The sequence below is a fragment of the Fukomys damarensis genome, unplaced genomic scaffold (assembly GCF_012274545.1).
Source record: "Fukomys damarensis isolate Sample0158 unplaced genomic scaffold, DMR_v1.0_HiC HiC_scaffold_12, whole genome shotgun sequence".
Lineage (NCBI taxonomy): Eukaryota > Metazoa > Chordata > Mammalia > Rodentia > Bathyergidae > Fukomys > Fukomys damarensis.
The window spans coordinates 4,995,622-5,017,475 of record NW_022900924.1 but is presented as its reverse complement, the minus strand read 5'-3'; the positions used below and the strand labels follow the sequence as shown (position 1 = coordinate 5,017,475).

The 21,854-nt window shown below is 47.2% G+C and overlaps 2 protein-coding genes across 5 annotated transcripts in view; one reads left to right on the top strand and one right to left on the bottom strand.

Moving 5' to 3' along the window:
- Window positions 1–6,424: 6,424 nt before the first annotated feature.
- On the top strand, window positions 6,425–17,655 carry Pik3ip1 (phosphoinositide-3-kinase interacting protein 1; the record flags this gene model as incomplete). The annotated part of the gene is made up of 5 exons (XM_010604162.2): window positions 6,425–6,482; window positions 6,554–6,667; window positions 7,573–7,773; window positions 7,879–7,957; window positions 15,720–17,655. Coding segments are annotated over 5 exons (657 nt in total), but the record flags the coding sequence as incomplete, so codon positions are not given.
- A 1,693-nt stretch (window positions 17,656–19,348) lies between these two features.
- Limk2 (LIM domain kinase 2) overlaps window positions 19,349–21,854 on the bottom strand; it is a 68,068-nt gene continuing 65,562 nt past the window's right edge. For all 4 annotated transcript variants that reach the window (XM_010603823.3, XM_010603824.3, XM_010603825.3 and 1 more), the window contains one exon: window positions 19,349–20,312. In XM_010603823.3, the coding sequence (XP_010602125.1) occupies window positions 20,168–20,312 (145 nt within the window). In that variant the 3' untranslated portion in view covers window positions 19,349–20,167. The remainder of the gene's footprint in view (window positions 20,313–21,854) is intronic.

Sequence of the window (21,854 nt, the reverse complement as noted above, 5' to 3'; positions counted from 1 at the left end):
GTTCTACCCCCAGTGCAAAATAATAATAATTCTGTTCTCACTCAGCATAGTGGAACACACCTATAATTCCAGCACTCAGAAGACTGAAGCAGGAGGATGGCAAGTTTGAGGCACCCTCTGTTACTTGTGGAGCTCAAAGCCAGCCTGGACTACACGGTGAGATCTTGTCTCTAAACCCCAAAATAAAGCAAAATTCTGTTCTCTGTATGATTATTAGACTTTTTTTTTCTTCCTGTAGTACTGCGCTTCTCTCCTTTATTTCAAATATTTATTAAAGAAATAAATATGGGGCTGGGTTATGTAGCTCAATGGTAGAGCACTTGCCTAACACATAGGAAGCTGTGATTTTGATCTCCAAATCACAAAATAGAACTGTGTCAAGCATACATAAAATGGAAATTCACTGAAGTTTGTACTTGCAACTAAAGGGCCTTGAGGTTTAGATATTTGAATTAGAATATTATTTCCTGAACAAGTTTCTTAAACTATCCCCTGCTAAGTTTGCAATTATACAGCAAAATATCTTTCAGCACAATCTTAGTGGCTACTTCTTTATCACATCCTATCAAGGGAATGGCTGAAGCCAACTCATTAGCACTCACTCCGAAGTTTTTTACCAACACCTTGGCCCTCTGTTGCTGACAAAAAAGATTCTTAATTTAATGGCTTCATGACTTCCTTATTAAAGTTCCCTCTCTAACATATCCTGTTATCAAAACAAACTCCTTCTTGGGAAACTGCTCAGGAGGCTATTTCCTGATTTAATAGCTCAGCTTTGTTTTGAGATTAACACTTTTTGTTTGTTTGTTTGTTTTTTGAGACAGGGTCTCACTATGTAGCTGAGACTGACCTGGAACTCATTATGTAGCCCAGGCTGGTCTCGAACTCACAGAGATCCTCCTGCCTCAGCCTCCCAAGTACTGAGATTACAGGTGTGCGCCACCACGCCTGGCAACACTCACTTAATATGAAACCAAGAGTTAGACATCTCTGAAACATTTAGTAAAATATGAGTATTGTATTTTACAATGTTGTCTTTAGGAATAGTGCTAGATCATATTATTACTACAGTAATATTTTCAGAAGAAGTCTGAAGTTTGGAGTAACTGCCATAAAATGTGGCCACACTGTACAAACACATGAAACAAAGTTCATATCTATATCTCAAAAGAGAAAAAAAAGAGTAAAATATTATCAGTGATGACTGGCGTATCTCTGAACTACTTCCTTGAGGAAGGATGGCACTGAACCTATTAGAATATGCCTTTGAAGGGCTGAGAAACAAGTCCTTTGTTTTTGAAAAAATAAAATAAAATCATGCTGGCAACTTAGTTACAGGGGAGAAGAAACAGAGATCACTAAGCTGAAAAAAAAATCTCCTGGCTTGTCTTCTATCTTTTCTAGGCAATGCTGTTCCTGGTAAGTCTAGCATTATAAAATATAATTTTGCTTTATATCAAAGTGTAATAAAGTCAGGGAAAACAGCAGTTTTTAAAACAAAAATTTAGATTTTAACGAAAGATAAGGAAGCCTTGAGCTTCTGAGGTAGAAATACTGCATGGACACAACAGATAATCTAAAAATGGTACAAGTGCTAGCCTGTTTATCATAACCAGAGAGAAAAACATAATCCAGCAGAAATATCCATTCACAGTTAAGGAGGTACATTTCATCAGACATAAATAAGCAGTCACTGCACACAAAGGGAACAGATTAGTACTTAGGGATCATCCTTAAAGAACTGTTACTATTCTGAAATGAAAAACTATCATTTTCTCAAGCTTTAGTTATGTATCTATCTAGGGTTTTTCCCCCACTTTTTATTTTTGTCTTTCTGCTGAGGATTGAACCCAAGGTCCTGGATATGTTCAGCACATACTATGAGCTCTACTCCTGGCCCTAAAGCCTATCTACTTTATGTAATGAAACAAAATGCACAGCATACTATCTCTTGCAATAATGTAAAAGTAAGCATAAGTTCACAAGGAAAGTTCTTGTGCAAAGATCACTTTCAGGCCGGGCGTGGTGGCGCACGCCTGAAATCCCAGCACAGAGGCTGAGGCAGGAGGATCGCTGGTAGTTCAAGACCAGCCTGGGCTACATAATGAGTTCCAGGTCAGCCTGAACTACATAGTGAGACCCTGTCTCAAAAAACAAAACAAAACAAGACAAAAATAAATAAATAAAATAAATAAACGAACACTTTCAGGCTTTTGGATTTCTGAAAATAGCATAAACTTTGACAAGTGAAAAACTGCCCTGTTACTTTCTCCTTAACTATTTTATTTTTTCCATTAACACCTTTTTTTTTTTTTTTGAGACAGGGTCTTGCTATGTAATTCAGCCTGGCCTTGAACTCGTAGCAATCCTTCTGCCTCAGCCTCTGGAGTGCTGGCATTCCAGGCATTTCATTAACTTTTTTTTTTTTCCATTAACTCTTTAAAAAATTTTTTTTGCCAGGTACTGGCAATTGACTCAGGACCTTGCCTTTGCCAGACTGGTGTGGCCCTGCTGAACTACATCCCCAGCTCTTTCCTTAACTCTTTTTTTTGTTGTGGTTCTGGTGATCAAACTTGGGACCTTATGCCTGTGAGGCAGGCAGCAGTACCACTGAGCTAAATTGGGGCCTGCTTCCATTAATTTTTTTTTCCCCCATTAACTTTTTTTTTTTTTTTTTTTTTTTTTTGGTACTGGGGATTGAACTCGGGTCCTTGCACTTGCAAGGCAGGCCACCGAACCGCTGAGCTAAATCCTGGGCCCTTTCCCATTAACTCTTGATCTCTGACATATTTATCACCGGTCTCTCTCTTTCAAGCCATAAGCTCCATGAGGGTAGAAATTTCAAGTATTTTTTGTTGTTGTTCACAGATATGGCCCCACTATCTAGAACAACAGTTAACATGTAGTAGGTTCTCAAAAAATTGTAAAATTAATAAAAATATTAAAGACTTCTCTGTTCGAATAATTAAATTCTAAAAATTTGGCATATCTGTATGTGTATATGTTTGAATAAATTTACAAACCTTGGTACCTCCGTGGCATAATGCTCTGTGCAGACGAAGTTAGGAGATAAAGGATCAAAAACTTGCATGAAGAAGAAAGGAGATGGACTGGAAAATAATACGGAAGGTAGAGGCAGAAGGACTGCCACAAGCCTGAGGCCAGCCTGGGTCTTGGCAGTGAGTTCAAGGCCTTGACCTATACATCTAGACCTTGTCTCAAAGAGAACAAAAACCAAATGTATCTTATCTAATGGACTGAAGGAATCAAGCACTGTAAGCTAATAGTGTTTTTTTTGGGGGGGTACTGGGGATCGAACTCAGGTCTTTGCGCTTGCAAGGCAGGCGGCGGAACCACGGAGCTAAATTAGGCACCAGGCGTGGCGGGCCACGCCTGTAATCCCAGCACCGGGGAGGCTGAGGCAGGAGGATCACTGTGAGTTCGAAACCAGCCTGGGCTACATAGTGAGTTCCAGGTCAGTCTCAACTACATAGTGAGACCCTGTCTCAAAAAAACAAACAAACAAACAAAAAAGAGTGAATTAGGGGCTAGGGATTTAGCTCAGTGGTTCTGCCACCTGCCTTGCAGGCCCAAGGACACAAGTTTGATCCTCAGTACCCCCCCCAAAAAAAGTGAATTAAATCTCTCTGTCCTTTCATGTCTGAAATCTGGTTGTTGTAAATTCAAATTCACTTCATATTAGTTGGATTGACCTCAGCTTTCTACCTTGATAAAGTGTTTAAAACTTATTGTAGTGAGAAACCCTCCCCAAAGCAAACAAACATATTTAGTAATGTTCTTTTTTTCTCCCTAAATTACTGCCTGCAGGACTGAAACAGTTTCCCAATTCTATTTTGTAGTTTAAAATTTTTAAAAATTTTTCTGAGTACTTATTTGCAATACATAATGATCACACTCACTGTGAGGAGTTGGTACGTGTACATAGCACATCTTAATTCTTCTTACATACCCTTTCCCTTCCCTTGCTCCCCCTCCCATTTCTATTTTTGGATTTGCCTGAGTCACAAGGTAGTCTTGGCAAATCACGATGCTCTATCTTCTGCTTTACTGAGGCTGCCTGGGAATTCAACTGTCAGCCAAATGGGAAGAGGGCCCTTCTGCCTGACTCCAAAAGGCCCTAAGTCATACGGATGTGGTGATGTTCAACGACAGATATACATTAATGTAAATGGATTTCCCACAGGGTGAGAGGGAAAAAAAAAGCAAAACATTTCATTTAACTTCCTTTGTATGAACTCAGAACTCAGAAAAAAGCAGTAGACTATTACAATATTGGTAAGCAAAGTTTTCAATATTTGCGTAACTTATATTTATTTTTTTGAAACAGGGTCTCGTTATGCCTCCAACTCACAGTGATTCTCCTGCCTCAGCCTCCCAAGTGTCACCATATCCAGCTTGTATTTTCAAATAAAGATACTACTTTCTACTATATATGGACAGTCCAAATGTAAGCAAAAGAATGTGATTGATTTGATCCTGAAAAAGTTGCACTGTTTAAATTTTTAAAAGCAGCCAAATGTGGTGGCACATGCCTGTAATCTCAGCACCAAGAGAGGCTGAGCAAGAGGATCAAAATTTGAGTCTTGCCTGGGCAATTTCATGAAGCAGTGTCTCAAAGTAAGAAAATAAAAACTAAAAACAAAAAAAGGCGGGGCTGGAGATGTAGTTCAGTGGTAGGGAACGCCTGGGTTTGATCCCCAGTACCACCCCACCACGAGTCAGTGTTCATAAACGTATAAACCACAAGCCCCTTCTTTATCAGTAGGCATAAAGTTACTTCCATTCCATACTCTTATTTGTGCACTGTATGTGGTCTTGAATTTCTCTTGGTTATAACTAGCGTCCCCTCCCTAAAATGTTCTTAGCTTTTGTGCTTATAATGCCCTGACCCCATGAAGCCTCTTGACAGAATTATTCTTTCTGTACTCACATAAATGCAAACAGAAGTGATGAAAAGCCTTGGGGATGTAGCTGTGCAGGTCTCAAACCGATCCATAGCTAAGCACAACCTGAACCACTCTGTCTTTCTTCACTTGGCTGAGTTCCTCTCTTGGCCCTAGGATTAGTGATCTTGCATGGCATAGGACGCTTAGGACCCAGGGGGCGCCTTTCAGCTGAAAAACACCTCCCGCTGCAGCAAGCTAGCTGGGAAGCTCCCAGTTCTGAAGAGAGGCTGTTTACCAGAAAAGCGTAACAAGGGTAGATCTGGCTGCAGAGCTGACGCTGGACGGCAAAGCCCAAGGGGACCCCAGGTGGACACTGGCTATTCAGTCACCTGCAGGAAGGAGGAGAGGATGCTGTTGGTCTGGATACAAACATTCCTTCTCAGCAACATGCTCCTAGCAGAAGCCTATGGATCTGGAGGTGAGATTACAATCTTTTCTTTCTGCAGCCATTTAAGCTGAGTGGGTAAAGCCCGCTATCTCCTAAACATGACCAGGGTGGCAGGAAATGAAGCCCTGGGCTGTTTTTTTGTCGTCCAGGGAAAGGACCAACCCCCTTCCTTGCCAGGGGCTTGGAGCTCCATCTTTGCCATTAAGAACAAAGACAAGTAGCCACTTTCTCTTTCCCCTTCCTTGCTCACGAGTTATGGGGTTGAGAATTCATCTCCACTACCCCATAAATCCTGTTTTTTTATGCCCTTCGCACGGGGTGGCCGGAGCACAGGCCCTTCTTCCCAGTCTTTGGAATCATAGCCAAGCAGCGATGAGGCAGTTCCCACCGTGTGAAGCTTTCTCGGCTCTTTTCCCGACTCAAGCTTCCGTAAAATTCTCCCAAGGGAGCGTTGCCTGTTAAATTGGCCGAAGGCGGCCGTGTCCGTGGAGGAGAGAACACCAGAGCTTATGTAACGCGGGTATTTCGACACGGGTGACTTTCAGGTCTGGCTGCCCACTCCTACCATCTCCAGAGAGGGACCCTACGTCAGGTCTCCTCTTCGTGCACAGTGGCCACAAGTTCAAGAGTAACAATTCCTTGCACCTCTGCAGCGCTTTCTGGCTTGCCAAAAACAAAATACAACGCAGCAGCATCAAATACCGAGCGCTGAGGGCCAGGGGCTTTTCGGGAGCTCGCTACAGCCCACCGGGGCAGGCAAGGCTGTCCACCAAACGGAGCAGAGGGCCTGGGTCCCCGGCCAACAAGGGGCCCCCTCCCGCTCAGCGCCTTCCGTGGGTCGCCCCACTCATGGTCCCGGGGGTGGGGGGCGCCCCTCTTCCTCACAGGCTGCTTCTGGGACTCGTCTCCTGTCTCCTCGCGAGCTCGGTGAGTGTTCGCCGGGGTGGGCGGGCGGCGGCGGTCGCAGCCCCAACTTACAGCCTTCCTTCCCCTCTCAGGCGACCACAACTACTGTCGGAATCCGGACCGCGACCCACGCGGGCCCTGGTGCTACGTCAGCGGCGAGGCTGGCACCCCTGAGAAAGTGCCTTGTCGGGACGCTCGCTGCCCGTCTCCTCGCGAGCTCGGTGAGTGTTCGCCGGGGTGGGCGGGCGGCGGCGGTCGCAGCCCCAACTTACAGCCTTCCTTCCCCTCTCAGGCGACCACAACTACTGTCGGAATCCGGACCGCGACCCACGCGGGCCCTGGTGCTACGTCAGCGGCGAGGCTGGCACCCCTGAGAAAGTGCCTTGTCGGGACGCTCGCTGCCCAGGTACCAGTCCAGGACCCCGGGACCCCTAGGCCCGGGTCTGACTGGAAAACCGAGAGGACACCCTCCGCGCACGTGCGGCCGCCCGGGGCGGGCCGGCCCGGCCCGCCCCATCTGATTGGTCAGGGCTGTCTCCAGGCTGCGGGGTCTAAAGCCCATTGGTTGCGGCCGCCGCTCCGAATGAGCTCATTCTCCTTGAGGGCTTGTAAACAACCGTGGGAGGCGAGCTGGGTGCTTCAGCCGAGCGCGAGCCGCAAGGAGTGGCAGTTGATGCGTCAGCGTCAGCGTTTGTTGACCGATTGTGGAGCGTCTGGTGTGTGCTAGACATGGCGCCCACAACCCCCCGGGTCAGAAGCTGTTTGAAGGATCTGAAACGCAGAGAAGTTCAGCAGTTTATCAAAGGCAAAGGCAGGGTGCAGATTTGAATCTTGGTTTGTTAGACTCCAGAAAGCATTATTGTTACCGCTCCCGAAGTTAGTTCTGTAGAATTAAATGAGATAATCAGGGTTTAACGCAGAGATTTGTGCATAGGGTGCAAATAAATGTGGGCTGCTCGACTGAGTCATGGATTGTTGACTGGCGTGGAGGTGGAGGGACTCCCGAAGAAGAGGGCAACCGAGCTGGGTCTTGGAAGATAGCAAGTGTTTGAAGAGACGGAGATGGGGGAGGCAGGAGAGAGGCCCTTGCCTGCGACGACGTTGCCCTCACATTTGCCTCGCATCACATCACACCTGTGGGGCAGCTCTCTCGGACGAGCTTGCCTTGGGGCGGGGTTCGGTTTCAGTGTGGGGGAGCATTCTGAGGTGGACCCTCTACACTTGGACCTCCCCAAACACTTGGTCTGCGTTCAGCTGTGGAGTTCATTCAGGGCAGTCTGTGATGAAAGCTGTTTCCCACTTCACCTCTAGAGACCACTTCCCAGGCCCCCCCTGCCTTCACAACACAGCCTAAGGAGACGTCTGAAGTGCCAGGTGATGATGAGGTGCAGGTGTTTGCTCCTGCCAGCACCCTGCCCGCCCGGAGTGAGGCTGTGGCTGTGCAGCCAGTGATTGGGATCAGCCAGCGGGTGCAGATGAACTCCAAGGAGAAAAAGGACCTGGGAACTCTGGGTATGGCAGCCTCAACAATGCCCTCGTTGGAATTCATCAAGAGATGTCATTTGCTCATTGTTTGGGGGGCGTGGCTAATGGGACCTTGTGTCCTGTCCTTGGCAGGATATGTGCTGGGTATTACCATGATGGTGATCATCATCGCCATTGGAGCTGGCATCATCTTGGGCTACACCTACAAGAGGTCAGTAGCTTCTCTTCTAGGCTTTCTTGGGAGGAGGAAGGGATGAAGGAGCACAAAGTCAAGTCAAATCCGTGGCTTTCTTACCCAGAAGGAAGATCTTGAGGGAAAACCAGCTTAAGATGTAGAGACTTGGTTCAAGTCTTTAGCAAGTGACCTTGGCCAAACCTTTTCCTTTCGTGCCTTAAGTCCTCACCCAAAAGCTTTATGAGGTAGGGGTTCCTGTTCTTCATTTTAATGATAAGGAAGCCTTTGTCAGAGAGATGACTTGTCCAGTGTCACGCTACTTGGGAGAGACAGAAGTTGGATTAAAATCCACCTCTGTCTATACTAAATTCAGTGCTGTCTTATCCAAAATGCCCGGCATGGAAGTGAGCGGCACTGCAGAAATCAGACTGAATACTCAATGCAGGGACCTGGAGCCTGAGTTCCTTCTGTGCGTTATAATTATTATTTTTTTTTAACCGGGGATGAACTTGGGACCTTGTGCTTGAGAGGCAGGAACACATCCCAGCTTTGGTGCAGCCCTCTTGAACCCGGGCTTGCCTTGGGGCAGGGTTTGGTTTCAGTGTGGGGGAGTATTCTAAGGTGGACCCTCCACGCTTTGACCGGAACCACTGAGGCGTTAGCACTGAGCTAAATCCCTGGCTCCAGCCACCGGTTTTGAATTTGGGACATAAATTTCCTCAGCCAGAAACACTGGGATCTCTCCTAGGACAGGAAGAAAAAGGTGAGTTGGAGAGAGAGTTTGCTACTCCTTACATGAGTAAGTAAAAGTGGCCATCGAGGAAACACAGGAATGTGACCTGTGTCTTGGATAGCAAGAGGAGGAATACATACGCTGAAGGAAGGGTGCCATGTGGGAAAGCCTTTCAAAATCAGTGATGGATGCCAGGTATGCTGGGCGTGTAATCCCACCTGCTTGGGATACTGAGGCAGGAGCCAGGGGCGTTACAAGTTCAAGGCCAACCTACAACTTCGTGAGACCTTGTCTCAAAAATAAAAAAGTATGGGGCCAGGGATTTAGCTCAGTGGCACTGTGCCTGCCTAGCAAGCACAAGGTCCTGAGTTTGATCTCTGGTACTGCAAAATAAATAGGGCTCAAAAAGTGATGTATGGTGATAAGAGTCACAGTCACTTTTTACAGCACTGGCTGTCTCTAGAAAATTATTTACCACTCCTAGGGCAAATTAGAAGATTTCACTTCCAGCCCTGAGTGTCTATGATGTTTCTCCTCTGGTCTGAGGTTTCCTGTAATGAAAGTGACACAGTGGTCTGTATTTTTCAGTGGTGAGAGCCATTTCTGAGCGCATAGCCCCCATGGTTCACCCAGCATTATATAAACCTAGGGCAGTGGTGGACCTATGGCGTGTGCCACAGCAGGCTGTTTTTTTTTTTTTTTTAATTATTGAAAGCCCTTTTTAAAAGGTTTGCGGTCACTGCCGTAGGGTGTCTATAGAGGTGCTGCAGTCAAACTCCTGTTTTTGCATTTGAGAAAAAGGAAGCATTGGGTCGTAATCACAGCAGCTGCCAACATTTACCTTACATCAGACACTGCTTCAGACATTTCTCATGTTCTAACCTACCTGTCACAGTCACTCTTATGAGGGAGATGCTGTTATCACCCCAGTGTGCAGATGCAGAAATGGAGCCGAGAGGGTAACCAAGCCCGAGGTTATACATCTAATATTTGGTGGAGAGAAGTCCTACCCTGCCACTAAGGGTCTGTGAGACTCTGGGTCTGCTTCTTTTTTTAGGGGAAGGGTACTGGGGATCGAACCCAGGACCTTGCACTTGTCAGGCAGGTGCGGTGCCACTGAGCTACATCCCCAGCACAGGGCAAACTGCTTCTGTTTCCTACTCTACAGCATGGCTATGGGGTTAGGGCACACGACTACTTAGCTCATGGCTTGTGGCACATAGTAAATAGTAAACAATAGTTTTTCTTTTCTATAAAATGTAGGTACTGGACTAGTGTTCTCCATGCCCATTCCTTCTCTGATTTTTGTGATTCAGGAAGCAGAGGTCCAGAGGGGAAATGTGGACCTGAGAAGGAATCCCGACTTTCAGACTGAGCTTGTGGCCCACAGTGGGATGGCTGACATGGCAGGTCCAGGGGAAACCAGAGTTAAGAGGAAATGTTGTAGGGCTCCCTCCACCCACAATTCATAGTCAGAGCCAAACAGTGTTTGTTGAGTTTAGCCCTTAAAATATCTCCTCCTTCCTTAGCCATTGGACAGCATTTGGCTCTCCTCCAATCTTGTGACAGTTTTCAGGCCAGCCAGGTGCTCGAACTGGCCAAATATTCTCCCTTTCAAGCTCAGTGCTGGTGCCCAATGAGGAAGCCATCCCTTCCCTGGATTTGCTCTTCTAGGCTGTTGTGGGACTATCCTATGGCCTGAATTTACTTTCTTATCAACGCAGAGAAAGACACCAAGTCGCCAGACTCCCTTTTACTAACTCCTGTGCCACCCCTTTAGTAAATGTGCTTTGAGAACAGAGTGTACAACAGGAAACCACATGTGGGCTAGAGAGAAGGTCTGAGATCTCAGTTCCCATCAGTCCTCACAGTCAGAGCACAGAGTGTCCTGGTAAGAGGTGCGAGTTTGAGTGTAGGTTCACCTTGGTATCCTGTCTGTTAAATGGGAATATATTCCCCCTCCACACCCACCCACCCGAGAAACCATTAAGTAGTACAGGTATGCAGTTGGATACCAATCAAATGATAATCACAGTATCAGCCAACATTTAATTCATGTTAAAGGCCCTACTTTCTGCTCTCCTGTGATGATCTCACCTAAACCTCATTATCATCCCAAAAAGCTCTATTATAGTCTTTTACAATGAGAAGATGAGGCCTAGAAGTTAAGTATCACACCCAAGCCAACATAGCCAATGAAATATGCCTAAATCATCATCAATAGCTGGGCACAGTGGTGCAAGCCTTTAATCCTAGTGCTGAGGGAGGCTGAGGCAGAATTTCAAGTTTGAGTGCAGCTTGGAAAACTTAGTAAGAACCTGTCTCAAAAATAAAAGATTTTGGGCTGGGGATTTAGCCCAGTGAATGGTTCTGCTACCTGCCCCGAAAGCACAAGGACCCGAGTTCGATCCCCACTCCCCCCACCAAAAAAACCCAAAACAAAAGATTTTCACTTATCTCCAAAAAGTCCATCAAGGTCCAGAAGCCTCATATAAACGTTTTGAATTGCAAAGCATACTAGGGAAAATAGAAAGTTTCCCCCAAGTGGTGGTGTGGATTTATAAGAAGCAAACTCTAGTTCTGGAAGTGCTGCCAGTTGTTTGCATTCTTTTATTTTTTGGTACCGGGGGTCGAACTCGGACCCTTGTGCTTGTGAGGCAGGTGGCGGAGCCACTGAGCTAAATCCACGGCTATGCCACCAATTCTGAATGTAATACTGGACAAGTTATGTACCTTCTCTGGGCCTCAGTTTCCTCACTGGTCAAATAGGGGCCGACAGTTACATATTACATTCCTCTTAGCTCTAAATATTTCCTCAAAAGATAATAGTGTTTGGTGGTGGCCAAAGGCAGAACTGAGCCAAGTCCCAGCTATGCCATTTGCTTGAACAAATGATTTACTCTTTCTGCATCTGTCATCCCATCTCTGAAACAGAACTCAGAATAGACACAGTTTGTGGTGAGGATGGAGTTAAGACTGTAGTTTGGGCGTGCAGTTGGTGTTTGTTCATAATAACCTGTAGCTGTTTTGGGAAACTAGTACTGAGCAGCAGGGTGTCACAGCACTGTGTATGACTAGGGAATCAGCAGTGGCTCAGAAACTGGAGTTGCCTGAAGGTCTGTGGTGGTTACATAACCCCGGCAGAGGAAGTCAGAGGCAGCAGCACCATCCACACCTGTTCTCTCTGGTCAGCCCAGCTCTCTCTGTCCTCACCCCAGAGCAGTCAGGGTAATTATTGCAAGCCTTTAATTCTGCCAGAGGCCATGAGGCTAGGCCAATGGGATGGAGCTTTCTCTTGGCTAGGAATGGTGGACAGACACCAGGCTTCCTCTCAAGGTCTTTGTCTTAGTCGTCTAGGCCAGGAGGTTCAGATGACCACTCTGCCACTGGGCAGCTCCCTGTCCCTGTGCCAGTACAACGTCTGCCCTAGCTCCCAAAGGTGTTCTTATTTTCTGATAAATAGGGGAGGCAAAGATTAAATCAAAACCACTCCACACCCTTGGAAGAGGAGCTGAGTCAGTGAATAAGCCTTTTGTTCTTTTTTGGCTTCTAGACAACAGCCTGGCTGCCTCCGCCCCCACCAAGGCAGCGAGTGGAGGCTGGGATGCCCAGTGGTCAATGCAGCAGGCTTGGCAGCCACTCTCTGGCCTCCCAAGGGAGCTGGCGGCAGCCATTCCATCTCCAGGACTCTCAGACAGCAGTAGGCATGTGGGGTTGAGTATGTTTACAGGCTTCTAAATGAATGAGACTAGTCAGCATCTGCTTCCTTTACCCTTGGTTGCCCTTCCAGCCCTGCTCGGCCCCATTAATATGAATTGATTTTTTTTCCCCCTAAAGACTTGTATAAGATGCATCCTGACCATTATCAGCAGATCAGCAGGCTACAGCCATATGCTTAGTAAAGGAGGTAACTGAGGAAAGCTGGGCTCTGGAGTCAAGACTCCAAAGCCTGTTTCTTCATCTATAAAGTGGGCGGGGTGTAATTTTACAAGGTTGGAGATTAAAAGGTGGTGCGTATATAAAATGCGTGGCATCCAGTAGGATCATAGATAGCTCTTCTTATTCTGGATAGGATGGACAAGGCTTTTTCCTGCTACCTTGGTGGGTATTCAGGAAGTTATGAGTTCCTGCCTTTCCCTCTTCCTCTGGCTCCTTAAAATTTGAAATTCAGACACACACTTCCTTATCTTTTGTCAGCTGTCTTTTGGTCTTCTACTGGCTTGGAAGCTCCCTTACTAAAATTAAAGCCCAGGCTTTCAAACTTTTCCCCACGTGGGAAGCCTTGAAAAATCTTGCATTTTATTTTATCGCAGAGGTCTGTTTACTTCCGTACGGTACCGTACGGTACCAGCCCATAACTGATGAACCCTATCCAGTTATCCTCAGGATGTGGGTGGGGAGCACGTGGTCCAGATGCCCCTCTCTCTCGAATATCATCCACTTCCGTTTCCCCCCTGGGTGCTCTGGGAAGTTTTCTCCTATGGGAGTTAACAGTGTCCAGGACAGAAGGTAATGAGAATGAGGCCAGAGCCTCAGCTTGCACATTCAGAAATTCAGTCACTTTCTCAGCTGCCCAGAATGACTCGGGAGAATGAGCTCACAGGTCTGCCTCTTGTGACCTTACGATGAGAAGTAGCGCATCAGAGAATATCTCACGTTAGGTAATCTTACAGAGTATCAGGGGCTCTGGAGATTGTCGTGGGCAACTCCTTATTTTAGAGAAGGTGAAATTAAGGCCCTGGGAGGAGCAGATTGAAAGGGGTCTCGCGTGCCCCCTTCGGGTGTCCCTTCCCAGTCAGGTCACTCACGCACCGAGAGGTCCGACAGGAGATCTTCATTGCAGAGTCAGGCAGAGCACAAAGGCCGGGAGGCGGGGCGGGGGGAGAGCAGAGAGAGAGAGAGGAGGAAGAAGAAGCAGAAGAGAAGAACAAAGGAAGGAAGGTCCTTTTATCAGTTTTGGGGTGGGCTAGGGCATTTTTGAGGTAACCTATCACAGGCCAGATTGCTTTTATGGGCCCAGTCCTGCAGACACAGGTTTCAACTTTCCTGGACCACTGTGGCCTTGGGGGGAGGGAAACCAGAGATAAGGGCATGAGGTCATTTTAGGAGCCAAGAGTTACCAGGAGAATGCAGCCTGTGAGGCGGCGTCACAGCGTACTTTAACATGATCAGTTCCCTAACACAGATCGCTGCAGTCACAAGTGATACTTGCCTTTCTTAGTAAGGAAGTTTCTTGGAAAACCAGATGAAGGTGACAATACTTAATGAGTCAAGTCATATTTAGGTCAAGTCATAATTATTTCCTATGAGTTTTTTTTAATGCAGCAATTTCAGTATTTTCAAAATACTTTCACTTTCATCGTCTTATTTTGAGGCTGACGAGGAAATGAAGACTCAAGAGAGGGAGGCTCTTTTCCAGTGTTGCACAGCTAAAGCTGAGCTGGTATTACATACAAGTAGAGAGCTGGATAAGTTAAAGACGGTCCTGAAGCACCTGTGCACTCTTCCTCCTCCAGCCCATCTCCAGGTTCTTTCCCTAGTCCCTGGAGGCTTCTGTCATTGTCCCTACGGCTATGGCCCTGATGAGGTCTGAGGCAGGCCTCTGTGTTGTACATACATTAGCTGCTTGTTTCAAGGACTCCCTCTGACAACTGAGTGCAAGTTGCTGGCTTCAGTGGATGTTGACCTAGGTCCTTGGATGATAGTTTCGGTGTGCAACAGTGGGCATTCACTGGGAATGGCCAAGTCTAACAGCAAGGGCCCCTCATGTGTGGTCAGAAACACTGGGCTTGAGTCCTACCTCACATATTTTTCAGAAGATGACCATGATCAGGACTTTGGAGCAGTAGCCAGGGCTCACAGACTTAGGTTTGAACCCACCATATTCTTGGGAGTATTTTTTAACTTCTCTGGGCCATTTCCTTGTCTAAAAAGTGAGTAACTTATTTCTTAGGGTTGAGCTTAGAATAAAGGGAGATAATATATATTAAGTCCTTAGCACACAGTGAGCACTCCACATGAGTAAAACAGAGTAACACCACGATCTGATTGGGTCTCTGAACACCGTGAAAATTCAGAGGCACATGACAGCTCTGAGGTCTGCTCATTCTTTGTCCCCTTTGACCAGAGAAGCTCTCAGTCAATTTTGCCCTCTGCATTTGTTGGGGATGATTCATATAGTTTGGGCTCACACATATTAGGGTTTTAGGATCAGAAGGCTGTCCTTCCAGGTGTGGTAGCCCACATGTTTAATCCCAGCACCCTGGGAAGCTTAGGCAGAAGAATCACAAGTTTGAGCCCTGCCTGGGCAATTTAGCAAGACCCTGTCTCAAAATAAAAATTAAAGCTGGGTGTGGCAGTGCAGGCCTGTAATCCTAGAATTCAGGAGGCTGAGGCAGGATTGCTGGGAGTTTGAGGCCAGCCTGGCCTACATACCGAATTCAAGGCCAATCTGAACTGTGTAACAAGACCTTGTCTTCAAACCAAGTAAATAAAAATAAACAAAAATTTAAAAAGCTTGGGAAGCTGGGCGTGGTAGTGCATGCCTCGGGGAGGCTGAGGCAGGAGGATTGTAAATTCAAGCTCAGCCTGAGCAGTTTAGCAAATTAGTGAGACACTGTCTCAAAAAGGGTGCAGAGGCCCTGGATTTCATCCCATAGTAACACACACACACACAGCTGTACAGCACAAAGGTCAAGTCAGTTTTAGGTAGTTTAGGGCTGAAGCTGAATAGCTAGTTCTGAGTCTCTTGGATCCCTGGGCTAAAAGACAAAACTGTCTCTTTCCTCTACATTCTCTCTGTTGAGCCCTACTATGCCGTGGGAGGCTCCTGACTGCTGTCAACTCCCACTCTACAGAGCTGAGGGGAGCACTCCTGTAAGTTTAAGGCATTCTGACAGAACAGAAGTCTAGCTCCTTGGACCTGTGTTAGTCCTGGCTCACACAGTGCCTCGCTGTGACCAGGGTGAGTCATCCCCGATTGTCCCCCTGCCCCCAATTTCAGGAGCGCTATCCGAGCAGTCATTCAGAAGGCACAGACTGAACGCTTCCCTCTTTTCCTCCTAGGGGGAAGGACTTGAAAGAGAAGCATGAGCAGAAAGTGTGTGAGAGGGAGATGCAGCGAATCACTCTGCCCTTGTCTGCCTTTACCAACCCTACCTGTGAGATCGTGGATGAGAGGACTGTCGTGGTCCACAGCAACCAGACTCCTGTGGACCTTCAGGAGGGCAGCACACCCCTCATGGGCCAGGCTGGCACCCCTGGGGCCTGAGCTCCTCCAGTGGGCAGAAGGCCATGCGAAAACTGGTGCAGGACAGTCCACCCTCCCACAGCTGGGAGGACCTACATTTTGTGTTGTGGTTAACACCCACCCCACACCCCCACCTCGGATAAATCCTCATGAAAGAAGTAGGCAGCACTGTGGGCCGAGGGCTCAGTAGGATCCTACCAGCGCTCCTAATGTTCCTTCTCCATCCCTTGGAGCAGGAGTCTGCCTGTGGGTGGAGATAGTGGCACAGCTCCCAGGGGGTATTGCTGACAAGGGCTTCCAGATACTGCTTGTGTCCCTGGAACTGGACTAGGGATAGACAGGGAGCTCCTTCAGGCTCCTCTGTGCTTTACTAAGGTGGCCTCAGCCTATGCCTTTCTGTTCGTTCTTCATGAGCTTGAGTGGCATATACTGTTATTCATAGTTAAGGTCAAGCAGGTCAAAAGGTAGCATTGAAAAAAATGTATATTTAGTTTTTAAATGTTAAGGCTGGAACTTCCTACTGTATAAGTCCGAATTTGGGGCTGAGATTGGGATCTAGGCTTGGGGCTGCTGGGTGTGCTCCAGCTTGCTGGCAGTAATGTGCCTTGACAACTGTGGGCTGGACCTGGGCCCAGAGACTCTTCCTGTTCTGTAGGTAAAGGAAGGGAATAATTGCACTAAACATTCCATTTAGGAAGAGGGTAGAGAAGGATCAACTCCTGCCTTAGGCCTCAGGGACAGAGGTGGACCCGGGGTGCCACAGACCATCTCTTCTGGGGTGGGTGGTGACCTCTCACCATTTTGCACAGGTAAGAGGAACCAGTTAACCCATGGGGTTTATACACTGTGGGGCGCATTGAGCTCATGCTAGGTTAACTTGCATAATGAGCTCAGAGGCAAGCTAACAAAGCACTTCAGAACTTTCCCCTGTAGCGTACCCTAATTGAAAGTGACCCTGTGGTTTCCAGGCCACCACCTTCCAATGAGGCAATGGGGCTGATGTTATAACCCCTAACTTGTAAAACAATCATAGAACCATTGGAAAGGACCTTCAGGTTCAAACCTTTTGGACACAGGAGCCCAGAGAGGTAAAATGACTTCCCAAGGTGATAGAACAAGCCAGGAGAAGAGCCCTCAGCTTCCTGACTGAGCAGTTCTTTCTCCACTGCACTTGAATCTCAGCAGGCCCTCCAGACCCTGATGTCACATTTGAAGGCCTTGGCAATGTTCCCTGAAGAGATTCCTTGTTAAGAGTCCTTCCACTGCCCAGTGTGGAGAGGGCATAAAGTGGAGCCCATTCTGTTCAGGAGGGTGCTCCCTAGAGCCATTTGCTCTGGGGACCTAGGTCTCAGAGGGTCCCTTGGTGTTAGTGACTCTGGAGAAGAGAACATTACTTGTTTCTACTTTTCTATAAGCATTTCTCTGTATACATGTTTTATATACCTCATTCTCACATCTGTGTATAAAGTATGGGAAACTGCTGTGCATTTGACTTATATAAAAACAAAACAAAACACATCTCCATGTTACCAAGTTTTTGTGGGGTACCAAGAACACGCCACCCATACCCTGGGAAGCTCTGGATTCTTTGTCAATACCTGTGCAGTGAGCTCTAGCTTCCTCTTTGCTCACCCTGGCTCTGTAAATGGAAGGCAACCGCAGAATGGTTGGAAACTGCAACCTCTGCTTCCCGACTGTTATCACCAGAAATCTTTCAGGTTGAAGCTTCAGGAAGGAAGGGTAGCCCAAGAAGGCGGTTGGTCACACCGAGTCCTTTCTCCTTCAGCAGGCTTTCCGAGGTAAAGAGTTCAAATGAATATTCAGATAGCCCTTGTCAGGGCGAGGGATGGTGGTGGTGATGCTGTAGCAGCCAAAGGAGGGACAGATATATAGAAGGGAAGGGGTCACTGGGCAGCTTGGAGCAGCCTTTGGCTGAGGAAGGTCCCCGTGGATGACTCTTAGGGCTCTAGAAGGAAAGCTACCAATGGGAACATTTCTTAAAACTTTTAGCACGACTTAGCCAACAAGCTGAAGGTATACCAGAGTGACCTCTGCCCATGTCCAGATACTGCTCTATAGTTCTCTATAGTTCAGACCGTGTTTTCTCAGGAACCAGATTCTACCCTTAAGTTACATTCTTCAAGCTTTTTAGTGCTTGGAAAAATTTACCTTTGGGTTTATGGATTTATATTGTGCCCAGGAACTCCAAGATGATAGCATCATCTTGCCCAAGGTCAGTCCTCCAGAGTACCCTCTGTGTGCAGAAACAAGAAACAGGAATTGTCTTCTCAAGCACTTCCTACACATTTTTCACCATTACGAAGGTGGCATGCAGCCCTGTGGAGAGGATGCCAGGATACCTGCTGGAAGTGTTCCTAGGTTAAAGATGTGAATGGAGGCCTCCTGAGGATCTGCCCACAGGTGGGATCCAGGCACAATAACTTCAGGAGCCCAGAGGAGGTCACAGAACTGGTCCACAGAAAGGGCCTCTCGGATGGGATGTGCATCGGGCTCAAGACTGCACAAGGACAGGAAGTTAGGTGGATATGTGAGGCAGTAGCCTGTAGAACTTCCACATTTATATCCTCAAGTCACTTTTATTAGACCCCAAGTCACTTTTTCACTCAGTATCGCCAGTTATGTTAACTGCTTAATTTATTTAGTCTGCTCAATGGCCCCGCTCACTTGCTGGGGACAGTGGAAGCACAACCAGCCCCATGATGCCGAACCATACTGTTACTAAGAGTCCACAATTCAACCCTACAGCAAGCTTGCAACTCCACACAGAAGTATAGACTACATAGCAAGCAAATTCTGGCCAGAGATGACATCCCATCCCACAACTCGTCTATGTACAATAGTTCACATATCACCCAACAGATATAACAACAAGATATTAACAGCAACCATTCTCCTGGATCACCCCCCGATACAACCACCACACATTGCATTTATATACCCACAACCCATTTCCGATTTTGTTAAATATGTTGCAAGCTCACACTTAAGAGGAGGCAAATCTCATGTTGTACAGTGCCTGGAAGTCTGGCAGCCAAGGCAGAGTGTGCTCCCAGGGCTTTCTGATGCCCATGGCCCTGAAGTATAGCTCAGAGAGTTATGAGCTGGGCCAGCCAACAAGGGAAGGTAGAGGACAGAAGCCAGATGGCCCAGCTCTCTCAGATGACAGGTGGCTGTCTCCCTTTGTATTTCAACTCTCGGACTCAGCAACCACCTCTTCCCAATCTAAACTGCTGTCCAGACCGGCCAGGCTGAGGCTGAGCAGTGGCTGCCAAAAGGATGAGGTCAATGGATTGTGAAAACTCTTCTTCCTCTGATGGACCTGTGACAAGCCACACCATCCTCCAGATCCCATCTAACTCTAGGCAAATGTCAGGCTTTTGACTGAGGAGACCACCAGGGTATAGATGACAGCATCGGGAGAATACGGCCTGTTCCCCCGCCTCCAGCCCCTTACTGTGCTTTGACTGCTTGTTGAGACGAAGAGGATGCCACTCAGAAGTTCCCATCCAGTCTCCAGTAGTACAGTTGGAGAACATGAGATGGAAGCTCCCCTTCACTTCGATGTCCCTGGACTCGCTAAAGCCACCCAAGGGCACGTGAACAGAAACCAGCCCTTCCCCTGACTCCTGGCCAGTTCCACCATACACTGACTAAAGGGCTCTTCAAAGTCTACCCCCTCACTCTGCTCCAGGGAGGGCAGGACCTGGAATGGAAGAGGGGAACACCACTGTCATTTTGTACCCTTCAAGTGCCACCTGCCACCTGGCCACCGGTCTCTCTCTCATACACCCACCCACGTGAAGTCCTCTCGCACACAACTGGACCGGAGACTTCAGAGCCCATGGGGAGGTTCACCCTGGAATCCTGCTCAGCAGGTCTAGGTCATATTTAGTGTTAAGTAAGAGCCTCCAAGTCCACAACCAGGGAGTTCCCAAGTGGTCCCAAGTAACAGATTCTTCCTAGCCCAGTGTCCAGGCTTTTTTTTTTTTTTTTTTTTTTTTTAAATCTTCTTCACAGCTTTCAGGCGAGTGTTGGATTTTCAGACAGCAACCAGGCCCCAAAACCTGTGGAGATATGTTTCCCTGGTGCTGCGCCCGCTCGCCTCCTGAGGAGGTAGTAGAGATGGCTTGTTCTGCCTCTAAACAAGCCACCGATCCACAGGAAACCTAGATGGCCCTGGGATGGGGCGCAGAGGGGGCAATGCTGGCTGTAGAACGTCCCCGTGCAGGGGGCTGGGCCAGGGTTAGGGGGGTGAGTCCCGGGTCAGGCCGTACTGCACGCTCACAGTGTGGTCCAGCTCTTCTAGCTCTGCAGGCAGTGGGATGCCGAGCTCTCCCAGGTACAAAGAGAGAGCCTCAAAGGAGTCCTCCAGTTTTGAGAATGTTGGTCTGGAAGGAAAAGGGGTGGATCAGAAAGGTGGAACGTGAGCATGTCCATGGGGTGGCATGGAAGGAATTCAGGCCTGTGGCTCAGCCACTTCCCAGGCAAATCCCTTAATCCCGTGCAAATCCCCTTTGTGCTTCTGTGAGAAATGGGCACAGCATAATGTTACAATTACGTCACAGTGTAGAGGCAATGATCAAAGATAGCACTGTGAGCAGCCTGGCCTGGCTGGAGGTAATAGCTGAAAAAAGATGTAGCTGTATGGTGGCACACGCCTGTAATCCCAGCACTTGGGAGGCTGAGGCAGGAGGATCACCTGAGAGTTTGATACTTGCCTGGAGTACATAGTGAATTCAAGGCCAACCTGAGCTACACAATGAGATCTTGTCTAAAAAAGAAAAAAAAGTCCAAGAGAAGATTCCCTCCCATATTTTAAAGAAAACACAATAATCAAAGGTGGAATTGGGCTTTGTATTTATCTGAGAAAACTTATTTTTGTGGTGCTGTGGACTGAACTCAGAGCTTCATGCACGCTAGTCCCAGCACCTAAGTGCTGTTTTAAAAACCTTTTCTAGGGTTAGGGATTTAGCTCAGTGGTTCTACTGCCTGCTTCACAAGTGCAAGGTCCTAGTACCACACACACACACACACACACACACACACACACACACACACACACACACAAAAGTTCTAAAAACTGTTTCTAGTTCTGAGATTTGCTGTTTTCACACCAATGGATTTGCTCAGGAAAGAGCATTTCATAGACTAAGTTTTTCTCAAAGAGAAAAATACATAAACCCAAACAGCAGTTTACTGGTGCCATAGAAACAGCTTGACTGCCCGGGACATCTTGGGATTATTCCTTTTCCTCTTCATTCTTGTTTAAATGTCATGTTATCTTGTGAGGTCTATTCTGACTGTGGTATTTAAAATTACAACGATTTCCACAGAGCTACTTGAGAGGTGAAATTTGCTGGTGAGAGAATCTTTTTTTTTTTTTTTTTTGTACTGGGGATTGAACTTGGGTCTTTGCACTTGCGAAGCAGGCGGAGACACCACTGAGCTAAATCCCTGGCCTGAGAGAATCTTTATCTTGTTCTTCTACAGGCCAAAACCCCACAGTACTTCCAATAACACTAGTTGAAGAGCTTAAGGAAAAACTGAAACTGTACAGTATTTATCTAATACACCACCGCCCTTTTTGTCCCCCTCAAATGCCTTTTTGGGTTTTTTTTTCAGGCTGGCCTTGAACTCACTATGTAGCCCAGGCCAGTCTTGAACTCATGGCAATTCTTCTGCTCCAGCCTCCCTACAGGCATGCGCCACCATGCCCCCTCCTGGCTTTTAATCTCTTTTCAGTCATTTAAATGCCTGTGTACATTCACCAACTTATAGTAAGAGGTGCCAAATATGTGCTAGGTGCTGTTTTAAGTACTTGGGTTATAACAATGAACAAAATAAAGGCACCTGACCTTGTGAAACTTGGATTCTAGCAAGCAGAGTTGGGGCTTGAGCACTTGCCTACTAAGGAGAGTTCATATATATAT